At 37.4% G+C, this 12,501-nt stretch overlaps 1 protein-coding gene across 1 annotated transcript; it reads left to right on the forward strand.

Moving 5' to 3' along the window:
• Window positions 1-745: 745 nt before the first annotated feature.
• LOC113503939 lies at window positions 746-11,509 on the forward strand. Its single transcript, XM_026886084.1, has 3 exons — window positions 746-2,024; window positions 8,778-10,106; window positions 11,373-11,509. The coding sequence occupies exons 1-3, from the start codon at window positions 746-748 to the stop codon at window positions 11,507-11,509; spliced, it is 2,745 nt and encodes a 914-aa protein (XP_026741885.1).
• Window positions 11,510-12,501: the final 992 nt, after the last annotated feature.

Genomic DNA, 12,501 nt, shown 5'->3' on the forward strand with positions numbered 1-12,501 from the left:
AGGAAGTATTGCACAAATAAAACTCCCACCTGCGCCAACTGTGCTGGAGCGCATGAGACGACGGACTGCCTTGAGAAGGATAAGCCTGAATTTAAACCTGTTTGTGTAGCGTGCAAACGTTACAAGAAACCGTGTGACCATCGTACCGGGTCTCAGGATTGTCCGACTTATAAAAACAAACTCGAACAGCTGATTCTAAGTACCAATTATTAAAATCATGGATAGGCTTATTATAGGGCAGTTAAATCTCCATAACGATAGGGTTGCGACGTCGGAACTAGAACAACTTATAGTAGACCATAGACTAAACGTTATCTTAATACAAGAACAATATCAAAATGCTAGTTTGCGTAATAAAGTCGTGCAGCTGAATAGCAAGGCACGAGCCGGAATTTACGTTTCGCGTAAAAGTAACCTCACGGTAACTTCGACGCAAGATCTTATGACGTCACACTGTGCCGTAGCGGAGGTCTCAACTGCGTCTTTTAAAATCTACGTTGTGAGCTGTTATTTTCAATACTCTGACCCTGTTGCTCCTCACATACACCATCTTCGCCATGTCTTGCGGTCGCTTGCCGGCTGTAAGATTATTATAGGCGCAGACGTTAATGCGTCGTCATCGTTATGGTATGGCAAAGTTAGGGCTACCGATACTGATCGACGATGTGCTGTCGAGGATTTCTTCGCTGAAATGAATTAATCAATTCACAACACCCCTGAAGCACCACCTACTTTTTGCAGCCAAATGGGCGAATCTTCTATTGACGTCACACTTTCAAGTGCAGACGTCCGCTTAGATAAGTGGCGTGTCCTTCCAGACGCGTCTTGTAGTGACCACCGCCTGATTGTGTACGAATTTGCGTCAGGCGTGGCGCGAGGTTCTCATGGTAATTTCGTCAACGGTGACTATAGATATAAAACAAAGAATGCTGATTGGGACTTCTTTCGTACCTGTTTTGCATGTCATGCCAAAGACTTCACTCGTAACGGCCTGTCAGCGGAAGAGAGTGCTGAGATTCTGTCAGCAACTTTCACTTACTGTGCTGATGTAGCCATTGGTCGCGGATCTATGACCAATATACGCAGATGTGACTGGTGGAGCGGCTACCTCACTGAACAACGCAAACTGTACCGAAAGTCGCGTAAAACACTTAATGTTCTTAAGAAACGTCAAATAACCGGACATGTGTTTATTGCTGCTTTGAGTTCCTTTCGAATCGCACGGTCGCGTTATAGAGCTGCCATTGAAAAATCTAAGGGTAATTTATTACGTAAAGTTGTCGAAAAACTGGATAAGGAGGGCCCGTGGTCTCCTTTATACCACGAGTTCAAGGCTAATAGATCATTAAACCTCGCATTTATACATAACATCAAAATTAATAACATACACACCGTTGGGATCGAGGAGACCACGGAAGCACTTCTAAACGCTCTTATACCGGATGACCACCAAAACACCGACGACGATTATCACCAGCAAATAAGAGCATTCGCTACCGATGTTCCTACATCTCCAATGTCAGACCTTCCATCTGCTGCCGAGTTTATCACTGTTGTTGGATCACTGTCTCTTAATAAAGCCTCTGGAGAAGACAAAATCTCTAACAGAGTGATAAAGGAGGCATGGAAGGTATCGGGCGATTGTATCTTAACGGTATTCAACAAATGTATTGCTGAAGGCGTTTTCCCTCGTGTATGGCGTCAGGGCTTTATTAGAATTATCCCGAAAAGTGGCGATAAGGCGACGGACGACCCTAAATCTTATCGACCTATTACCCTGCTACCATCTTTGGGTAAATTACTGGAGCGCCTTATTGTCCCACGATTACTGCCGGACGGACCAAAATTCCACAAAAATCAATTCGGATTTACAATAGGGAAATCAACTGTAGACGCGGCAATCTCGGTTAGGAGACTGGTGCATTTGTCAGACGAGAACTACGTCTTGGGTGTTTTCTTGGATATCTCCGGTGCCTTCGACAACGCATGGTGGCCAATGATACTACTTAAATTAAAATCACGCGGTTGCTGTAGTAACATCTATCGACTAATTTATTCCTATTTTTTACATGGATCAGCCAAACTTAAACTTGGTCATCATTCTGTGTCGAAGGCATTGACCTTGGGATGTCTTCAAGGATCGGTGTTAGGCCCTTACCTATGGAATTTAGGATTCGATGACTTTCTCGCGATTCCTTTACCTCACGGCTGCCCACTTACGGGTTACGCGGATGACGGCCTACTGCTCATTAAATCGAATACCCGAGCCGGGCTCGAAAATTTAGCTAATACAAGTTTGTGTCTAATATCTAATTGGGGAAAACGAAACCGCCTGACTTTTGCACCACACAAAACGTTTTAATTGCTTCTCAAAGGGAATCTAAAATCGTCTCCCAGCATTAAATTTAATGGAATCTCAGTTAATGTTATCTCGGTCTTGTTTTAGAGAGAAACTTTACATTTATTGAGCACATAAAATTAATCGGAGAAAAAGCAAAAAATAACTTTTATGCCTTGTCAAGGATTTCCACGTCAACTTGGGGACTTTCATTTAACACCTTGAAGATCATCTACGCAGCAACATACCTGGGATGTATTTGTTACGGGTCGCCGGTGTGGGCCGATAGGGCCACAATAGGCGCTGCAAGACGTAAACTGCTTCAAAGCCAACGGTTGGCGTTGATATTCTTGTGTAAGGCCTATCGCACTGTAAGTAATGAAGCTCTGCCCGTCCTAGCAGGCGTTTTACCGGTTGATCTCGAAATGCAACGACGCGCGGCTATATATTATTCCACTAGAGAATTTTTGAAAAACGACTTCTTGCTGTATCGTGAGCGTAGAAAGATAGATAGATTATTTAAAACGCGAACGGACGTCTCCGAGGAACTGATGGTGGAATGGCAGGTTAGATGGGAAACGTCTATTAAGGGCCGTCACCTCTACCAGTTTTTTCCGTCCGTTCATGAGCGGCTGGAGAGGACTTGGATGGAGATTGATCATTGTGTAGCCCAGGTCCTTACAGGTCATGGTAACTTTAAAAGCAAATTATTTTCATTTAAACTTGTCGTTTCACCATTATGTCAGTGTTCAACAGCAAACAGTGAATACGAGCAAACTGCACATCATATTCTGTGGGAGTGTGGTCTATGGCAGCACGAACGTAACATCTTATTAGATAGTTTGCAGCCGACATCTGGTGTTGTTTACTATGAGGACCTCGTTGCAACCAGAGCAAATTTTCGTGCTTTCAGACGTTTTTGTCATACCTATTATTGGAATCAAAATAACTAACATTAAATTATAATTTATATCCATGGTGCCTGATAACTGTGCCTAACTCAGTTGTCAATATCTTTTCTTTGCTACATTTAGCTATATTTCTTCCTTTGCCTCCCTTGCTTGCTATGGAGGGAAGTGGAATATTTTTTTTCTTACTCCTCCTTTTTACTATTTCTGATTAATTTCGTAGCGGGTTCCAAGGCAGTTAATTGTTCCCCCTGGGACACACCGAACTTAAGTGTTTCGGTGGTTTTCGTTGGTTTCATTGTAGATCCTGGCTTACAGGAGTTGCAATGACGGGCATGTGTGGCGGGCTAGTCCCATAAAAAAAAGGAGGTTCCAGAGCGTCGGGCCTAGTACAGATCCCTGGGGGCATCCCATAGTGGAAATCTTCCACACCGCCTGGCCGCCCATGAACATTGAAGTACGTCTGTTGGTAAAGTAACTTACCAGAATTTTGTAAATATTTGGCGGGCATCCGCCTTGCTTAGCCTTGACCAGAATCATGGGCCACCACGCGTTGTCGAAGGCCCCCGAGATATCTGACAATACTAACTGAACATAATTCTCCGCGGTGCTCGTAACTCGGTCCAGTATCGCGTTAAGCGCCGTGACTGTAGATTTCCCACGCGAAAAACCATGCTGTGCTGATGAGATGTTCCTATACAAGCAAGGAGCGCACGATATAATTATGCGTTTAAGAATCTTCCCCAAAATTGGCAACAGCGCACATAAAAAATCTTTGGAGGCATTAGACAGAACATTAAAAGATATAAGCAGCAATCATAACCTATTTGGTGGTGCAATGATTTTATTAGCAGAAGATTTTCGTCAAACATTGCCAGTGATTCCACGATCAACACCAGCTGATGAAATCAATGCATGTCTAAAGTCCTCCAATTTGTGGAAATATGTCAAAGTACTTCATTTAAGCAAGAATAAGCGTGTCGAGTTACAAAATGACCAATTTGGAAACATTTTCTCTAAACAACTCATTGACATTGGTAATGGCAAATTTCCTATAGACATGTTGACTGGCTGCATTAACATTCCTCAAAGTTTTTGTCAGCTAACTCGATCAAAAGATGAACTTATTCAGAAGGTGTTTCCAGATGTTTCTCAAAATTACAGAAACCATGATTGGTTGAGCGAACGACCTATATTGGCTGCAAAAACATAGATGTAAATGAATTAAATTTAAAAATACAAGAACAAATTACAGGCGAATCGAGGATATATAAATCAGTTATTTCGGCTACTAACCAAGATGATGTAGTGAACTATCCACCAGAATTTTTAAACTCGCTGGATTTGCCAGGATTGCCACCTCACAATCTTCAACTAAAGGTTGGATCGGTAGTTATAATGTTGCGAAAAATCAACCAACCGCGACTTTGCAACGGCACACGGTTAGCGATAAAAAAAATTACTAAACAACGTGATAGAAGCAACTATACTGAAAGGAAAGTATAAAGGAGAAGACGTACTCATACCGCGCATCCCTATGATTCCGAATGATGTGCCGTTTGACTTTATACGACTACAGTTTCCAGTTCGGTTTGCTTTTACTATGACCATTAACAAGTCCCAGGGGCAATCATTAAGTGTTTGTGGTATTCATCTGGAACACCCATGTTTCTCTCATGGTCAATTGTATGTTACCTGTTCCCGTGTTGGAAAACCATCAGATTTGTTTGTCTGTGCTCCAGATAATCAAACAAAAAAAATCGTATATCACAAAGCACTACAATGAAAATAAAACTGATTTTTGTTTGATTGATTAAGATTCATTTGATTAACAATAAAGAGATTACTTATTTTAAAATGCTTATATATGTTTTATTTAATTATATTTCTTATTCACAACGCCCTATCACCAGGGTGACGGATCTGTTCAGGTGAATTTTTTGCCCCGACTATAAAATATGTAGGAACAAAAAAATTACACATTACAAATCATTTTGACAGGCTATATTTGGCAGTACGAAGTCTGCCGGGTGAGCTAGTCTTCTAATCTAATATATAAAATTCCCGTGTCACGATGTTAGTTACCGTACTCCTCCGAACCGGTTCGAACGATTTTTATGTAATTTTGTATACATATTGGGTAGGTCTGAGAATAGAACAACATCTATTTTTCATACCCCTAAGTTATCGCTTACACAAAAAATATATATTTTGTTTGTTTTTATTTTTTTATAATGTGCCATTAAAAAATACATACAACTAGAAATAATTTATTAGGCAACACAATGTTTGCTGGGTGTCAGCTAGTCTAATATATAAAATTCCCGTGTCACGATGTTAGTTACCGTACTCCTCCGAAACGGTTCGACCGATTCTTATAAAATTTTGTATACATATTGGGTAGGACTGAGAATAGAACAACATCTATTTTTCATACCCCTAAGTGACAAGGGTTGCCCACACTAAAAAAATATTTTATTTTTTGGACGATTTTTTTTGTTTTTACATTTTTATAATGTGGCATTAAAAATACATACATCTAGAAAAAATATATTCGGCAAAACAACGTTTGCTGGGTCAGATAGTATATACATAAATATGAATCGCTAAATGTGTTGGTAAGTGCATAACTCAATAAGGCCTGGACCAATTTGCCCAATTCTTTTTTTATGTTTGTTGATGTTCAGGGTTGGTTGTAACGGTGAGAAAAATGCACTGGAAACGGGACCTCAGTATTCACACGGGTGAAACCACGGGGCACCACTAATATTTTAATAAAGATAATATCTATCACATCCTGTGGTTCATAAACACCACCACACAAGAGTAAGAACAAAATCTTTACCTTCATTTGGTTCATCCTAATTTTGGTAGATCTTTTACGAGCACTTTTTTAAATTCTCCAGTTTTCAAGGCCGCATACTGGCTAGGAAGGGCCCAGGCGACTCCACGCATAGAATCCGCACCGACGAGAACATCGATAGGATTTTTGGACCTGTCAATCAAACAGCTTTTTGCAACAGTATAAACAGAATTGCAGTCGGAGGCATGCGCAAAGAGATAATAATTTATCATATAGAAGCACTTAATTTCATTTGATTTATTTCAATTGAAAGACTACCGTGCTGATATTTCTAAGTGTACAATACGTAGGTACATAGGTTTTGTAGTGTTTCAATTTACGTTTCTAGTTTTAAGTACCTACCTAATCATTGCTTTTTTAAATACCTTATCATTGAATTTTTATCTTGTTTCAGTCTTTTCAGTTGATTTTTAATTGTAGTTATCCATGCAGGCGGGTCTTTTGTTTTTAAATTATTTATAATGATTATTACAACATCAACTATTATTATTGTTTGAAAAAGAACAAATATCAAGTTTTGTTTACAGACCTATAAGTGCTTTTTATTGATTGTTTGATAAATAGGTAACACAAATCTTTAGCAGGCTGTTGTGTGGTTAGATCTGTTATGATTAAAGAATTTACGTTTTCCCCGCCGATGAACACTTAATCATACTAAATCCTTCATAATAGTTGATATTAATCGCTTTTAAACACGAATTTACATATAAATCACTACAGAAATAACACTCAAACTCAAATGTAAACAAACAATTATTACCGTCAAACAAGACAACTTTGCCAATCAAGGTATCTAGTAATGCATAGAGGTTCCCACAATAAAGTACAAACATCAGTATTTTAATGCATTATGTGGGGATCAGTTACAATGCACATTATTTTTATATATTCAGTTCGCATTAAGACATACATTAGTTTCATGTGTTTGGATCATGTTAAATGGTGGGTTGCGAGAACGGACCACCAGCCTGGACAGTTGAATGTATTAGATTTTAAGTAGAATTAAGTTAGTCTTAGCTGATCAGTGTTCGGGAATAAACGTTCTTTAATCAAAACTTGTATTTTTAAAACGTCCTCCGGCGTACATAGAATTTGACTGGCGCAGCCGGTAGGATTTCCGCGTAGTTTTTCACTAAAAATCAGTGAGAATTCAACGTTCGTTTAACGAATTAAACGGAAATTCGCGAACCAAATAAATTAGTCGAAGGTACATCGGAAGGCGAGGCGGCACGAGACAGCGGGACTCATCGGAGAGACATGGGCAGTCTGTGAGTAGACCCAAATAGCTATTCCTTTCTATCCCTATCTTATTCCAAATAGAGTTAAGTGTCTAGATATCGCGATAGATTATTTCAAAACATAGAAAAAATCTATTAGATTTCTAAAGACAGTTAGAAATAAGTTATTAATTTAGTATAAATTCGTTTAAAATCTTGACTAAAGTTAGATCTTAATTGTTTATTAATATATAAATATGGAAAATATTGCTAAGATTCCCAAGGAAATTGCTAGCGTCATCCCCAAATTCGACGGTGACGAAAAGCTACTAAATTTGTTCATTAGGAAATGTGAATATGTTATTAATTGCTGTAGGATAAGAGGGAACACCGATCAAGACCTGTACGTGTTTCATGTAATTACTTCTAAGCTAGTAGGTAGAGCGGCAGCTTTGATAAGTGAACGACAAGACTTAGAGAGCTGGCCCGTACTAAAAAGGGCATTGGAGCAACATTTTGGTGATCCTAGATCCGAGGAATGTATCGCAATTGAACTAGAGACCTTAAAAATAAATAATGGCGAATCTTATCTAGATATTTGTAATCGAATACAACATGTAAGAAGTACGTTGATTGCTAAAGTTAATTTAATAGAAGATGTGAATCTCCGAAATAGCAAGGTGATTATATACGACAACATGTCAATGAACGTATTTCTTTACAATCTCACTGAAGACTTATTAAGGATTGTAAGACTAAAAGGTTGTAGTACACTAGAGGAGGCTTTAAGTATCGTCTTGGAGGAAGTTAATTTCTTATATCAATATAATACAAGGAATAAAATGACAAAAATGCCTAATAATCTTCAGATGAGACCACAAACATCATTTCCTACTAATATACCACAGCCCCAATTTAAATATGGAATCAGCCAAAGTCTGCAACCTCAAATGCAGACACAGCAGCATGCAACATTTAAACCACAACTAACTCCGACCCCCCAAATAGGTTTTAAGCCCAATAACCCTCCGCAACAATTCGGATATCGCCCTCAACTCAACCAAAATGCTCAACAATTCGGATATCGCCCTCAATTCAATCAAAATGCTCAACAATTCGGATACCGACCGCAATTAAACCAAAACCCGCAACAATTTGGATACCGACCCAATTTAAATCATAATCAATTCGGATATCGTCCGCAAAATCTACAACAAAAAATATCTACGGATGTAAGCATGCGTACCGCCCCACAACCTAAACCTCAAGGTTTTAAAATAAATGAGCTCTTTAATATGAACGAAAATGAATCGGAATCAGAAAACTATGAGCCTGAAAACTCATACTTTAACGAGGAAGAAAGCCCCGAAAATTATGAAGAATATTGTGAGGTTAATAACTTAGAGGAAAATCATAGCATTGAAAATTTTCATATTACTGTTCGCGATCAGAACCAGAGGTAATACAATTAAATTATAATCCTAAATTAAATTTACCTCACATTATAATACCGGAAATTGACTCTAAATTTATGATAGATACTGGAAGTAGTAGATCCTTTATTAGCCCAGCTAAAGCCGATAAATATTTTGCTAATTGCACTTATTATGAACCATTTGAAGTACATAGTACCCACGCGTCTAGTAGACACGATGAGGTAATGATAATCCCTTTATTTCCCATATTTAATTCGGAACAAACACACAAATTCTATAAATATGATGTAGATGGAAAATGTGACGGATTAATTGGTAGCGATTTATTGAAAAAATTAGGATCTATGATAGACATGGAAAATAATATATTATACACAAAAAATACGCAAATTCCTATGATCTATAACGTACCTACGGAATTAATAATACCACCTAGATGTGAACAACGCGTAAGGGTCCCAACTAACTTAAATAATGGCGACGCTATATTAAATTATGTATCTTTTTGCAACGGTGTTAGAATGCCTAGCGCTTTAGTAAACTGTATAGACGGTATTGCAACCACGGTTATTCAGAACACCTTGGATAAAGAAGTATCAATCGTAATTACTAAACCCTTTAAAGTAACAAAATATAATAGCGAAAAAATAGTTCTTAATACAATAAATAATGACTTAGAGATAGATCAAATATTAACGGAAAATTTAAGTAAACTAAGATTAGATCACATGAATAACGAAGAACGAACGAAAATACAAAACTTATGTAAAGAATATAAAGATATATTCTATTCGGAAAAAATACCGTTAAGTTTTTCAAACGAAGTTAAACATCACATCCGGACTGTAAATGAAGATCCCATTTTTATTAGGCCTTATAGACAACCACATGTAATAAATGAAGAAATTAATAGGCAAGTAGATAAGATGCTTAAAGATAATATTATCAAAGAGTCACACTCTCCATGGAGTGCCCCTGTACACCTAGTACCAAAAAAACTGGATGCCACAAACGAAAGAAAATATAGGTTAGTAATAGACTTCCGAAAACTTAATGAGATAACAATAGACGACAAATATCCCCTGCCAAACATTAATGACTTATTTGATAAGCTAGGGAAGAGTTGTTATTTCTCAACCCTAGATTTAGCAAGTGGCTATCATCAATTGGAAATGGCAGAAGAAGATAAACAGAAAACTGCGTTTAGTACCCAAGCAGGTCATTATGAATTTACTAGGATGCCGTTCGGATTAAAGACCGCACCGGCGACATTCCAACGCGCGATGGACAACGTATTACGCGGACTACAGGGTATACATTGTTTGGTCTACTTGGATGATATAATCTATATATATAAAAATGAAACCCGTTTCGCGTTGTCATGGCATCACGTGTGAACGGCTGAACCGATTTCGATAATTCTTTTTTTTAAATGTTTGTGGAAGTCCAAGGATGGTTCTTACGGAAAAAAATATTAAGAAAATCTCTCAGAAATATTGAAAAGTATACATTTAATTTTGCATATTTTAAAAAACGCGCGTTACGAATGTCATTTTTTTTTTTTACAAATGTCAACGTCATTCACAGCCATAGACTATATTAAAAGAGCATCGTTTGTTCGGAAACGTGGTTACTTAATTAAATTCTATTGCACTATTTTATATTTTTTTGAAAATAATACAAATAGTAAACCTATACAAATTTCACAGATCCTATTTAGTAATCTGTGGTAGTATCTGTTTCCCTAACTTGACATTGGCGTCATTGGCGAATGGCTGAACAGCCAAGCCAGTTAAAAAAAAAAACTGTGGTAATCTGTGGCATCACATCCATAACCGCTTTCTAAGTTTTTGATAAAGTTTGTTTTGTTATAAAGACTAAGAAGTTTTTTGTTTGTTAATTACGGTAAGTTGACAGCTTCATATCGATTTTTGGTAACTTTTGGTGACTACATAATATTACAATTTGGTTATACAGAAAATATATGAGAGCTTTTTATTTTCAGTTTTTAACAATGCCACCAACTAGACGTACAAATTTAGGCCGCAGAACTCAAAATACGGCAAGTCAAAGAAATCTACGAGCAAATCAAACTGATGAGCAACGCGAAGCGCGAAATGAACTTCAACGGAATCGAAATCAACATAGAAATGTTGTGTTTAATCCCCACAGAGCTGCATTCAGTTATAATAGGATATGCGAAATTTGTATAGGTTTACTATTTGTATTATTTTCAAAAAATTATAAAATGTGAAAGTTGAAACTGAACGATTGACATTTATCAGGTTGAACCAGGCAAAACTCCGTTCCGAGGAATACATTCATCTTCGGGATGCCATTACTGCTGATGGAAATGCACAGAATGTTGGCAGAACAACTATTCTCTAAACACTATTATGAAAATATATATTTTGTTTTGTATTTAATAAAATTAGGTCCTTTTCAGATATGGCGAGACCAGGGAAATAGGGATTAATTTATACATGGAGGATATTATAGATTCCAGTTTAAATTGAATAGGTACTCATACCTAAGATAGGTCAACTATACAAAATAAAGTAGTGCATCAAAGCTACGCTAAGGCGGTACGAAGTTCGCCGGGTCAGCTAGTAGTATATAGTTCTAGCCTTCAAGAACACATAGAAAAATTAAGAATAATATTTGATAGATTACGTAAAACCAACCTTAAAGTCCAATTATATCTAATTGGACTATTGGATTTATATCTGATTGGACTTTACGTATGAATTCTGACTTATTAGTCAGAATTCATACGTAAAGAAGTATTGTATGTAGGCCATACAATCACGCCCGAGGGTTTAAAACCAAATAACGATAAAATTAAAGTCATATTAAACTATCCATTACCCCGGACTACAACCGAAATTAAAAGCTTTTTAGGCCTTATAGGATATTATAGACGATTTATTAAAGACTTCGCGAAAATCACGCAACCAATGACAGCACGTTTAAAAAAGAAATGCCAATAAGCCACTAAGCGACTAAGCGTATGCCACTAAGCGACGAAAAATATATAGAAGCATTCGAAAAGTGTAAGGAATTAATTACTAATTCTCCTATTTTACAATATCCCGATCATGATAAACCTTTTATACTAACGACGGAGGCATCGGAGTTCGCACTGGGAGCAGTACTATCGCAAGGCTCCTTAGGAAACGATAAACCTATTGCATACGCGAGTAGAACACTCAATGACGCAGAGACCCGATATAGTGTCACAGAAAAGGAATTACTAGCTATCGTTTGGGCTGTTAAACATTTTCGCCCTTACCTATATGGCAAAAGGTTTATAATAGTCACGGATCATAAGCCTTTAGCATGGCTTAATTCTCTTAAGGAAACAAATAGTAAGCTTACACGTTGGCGCTTAAGATTATCCGAATATAACTTCGATATAGTACACAAAAGTGGTAAGCTTAATTGTAACGCAGACGCGCTATCGCGAATTAAAGTGAACGCTTTGGATGATGATCAAATGTCAACGCGGGCTACTGTAGATAAAAATGAAAATTTAAATAAATACGTCCAGCAATTAACGGAAGATATAGAAAACCTAAATCAACAAGAGCAAATAATTAATTTAGATTCGGATTCCAGCTCAAATAAGAGTATAAATAGAAGACCTAAGTCTCCATACTCTATACGTAGTTCTAGTTCAACTTTAACAGCTTCAGAAAAATGTACGAAATCCGAAACAATTCATTCAGCGCAGGATACC

This window comes from Trichoplusia ni, chromosome 20 (assembly GCF_003590095.1).
Source record: "Trichoplusia ni isolate ovarian cell line Hi5 chromosome 20, tn1, whole genome shotgun sequence".
Taxonomy (NCBI): domain Eukaryota; kingdom Metazoa; phylum Arthropoda; class Insecta; order Lepidoptera; family Noctuidae; genus Trichoplusia; species Trichoplusia ni.

Excerpts from the sequence above, each read along its gene's own strand:
- LOC113503939 (XM_026886084.1), top strand. The coding sequence starts at position 746 with ATGGGCGAATCTTCTATTGACGTCACACTTTCAAGTGCAGACGTCCGC. Across the intron at positions 2,025-8,777 it reads ACTTAAATTAAAATCACGCG|AACCAGAGGTAATACAATTA; the intron begins GTTGCTGTAGTA and ends GTTCGCGATCAG. Across the intron at positions 10,107-11,372 it reads GGTCTACTTGGATGATATAA|TAGTATATAGTTCTAGCCTT; the intron begins TCTATATATATA and ends CGGGTCAGCTAG.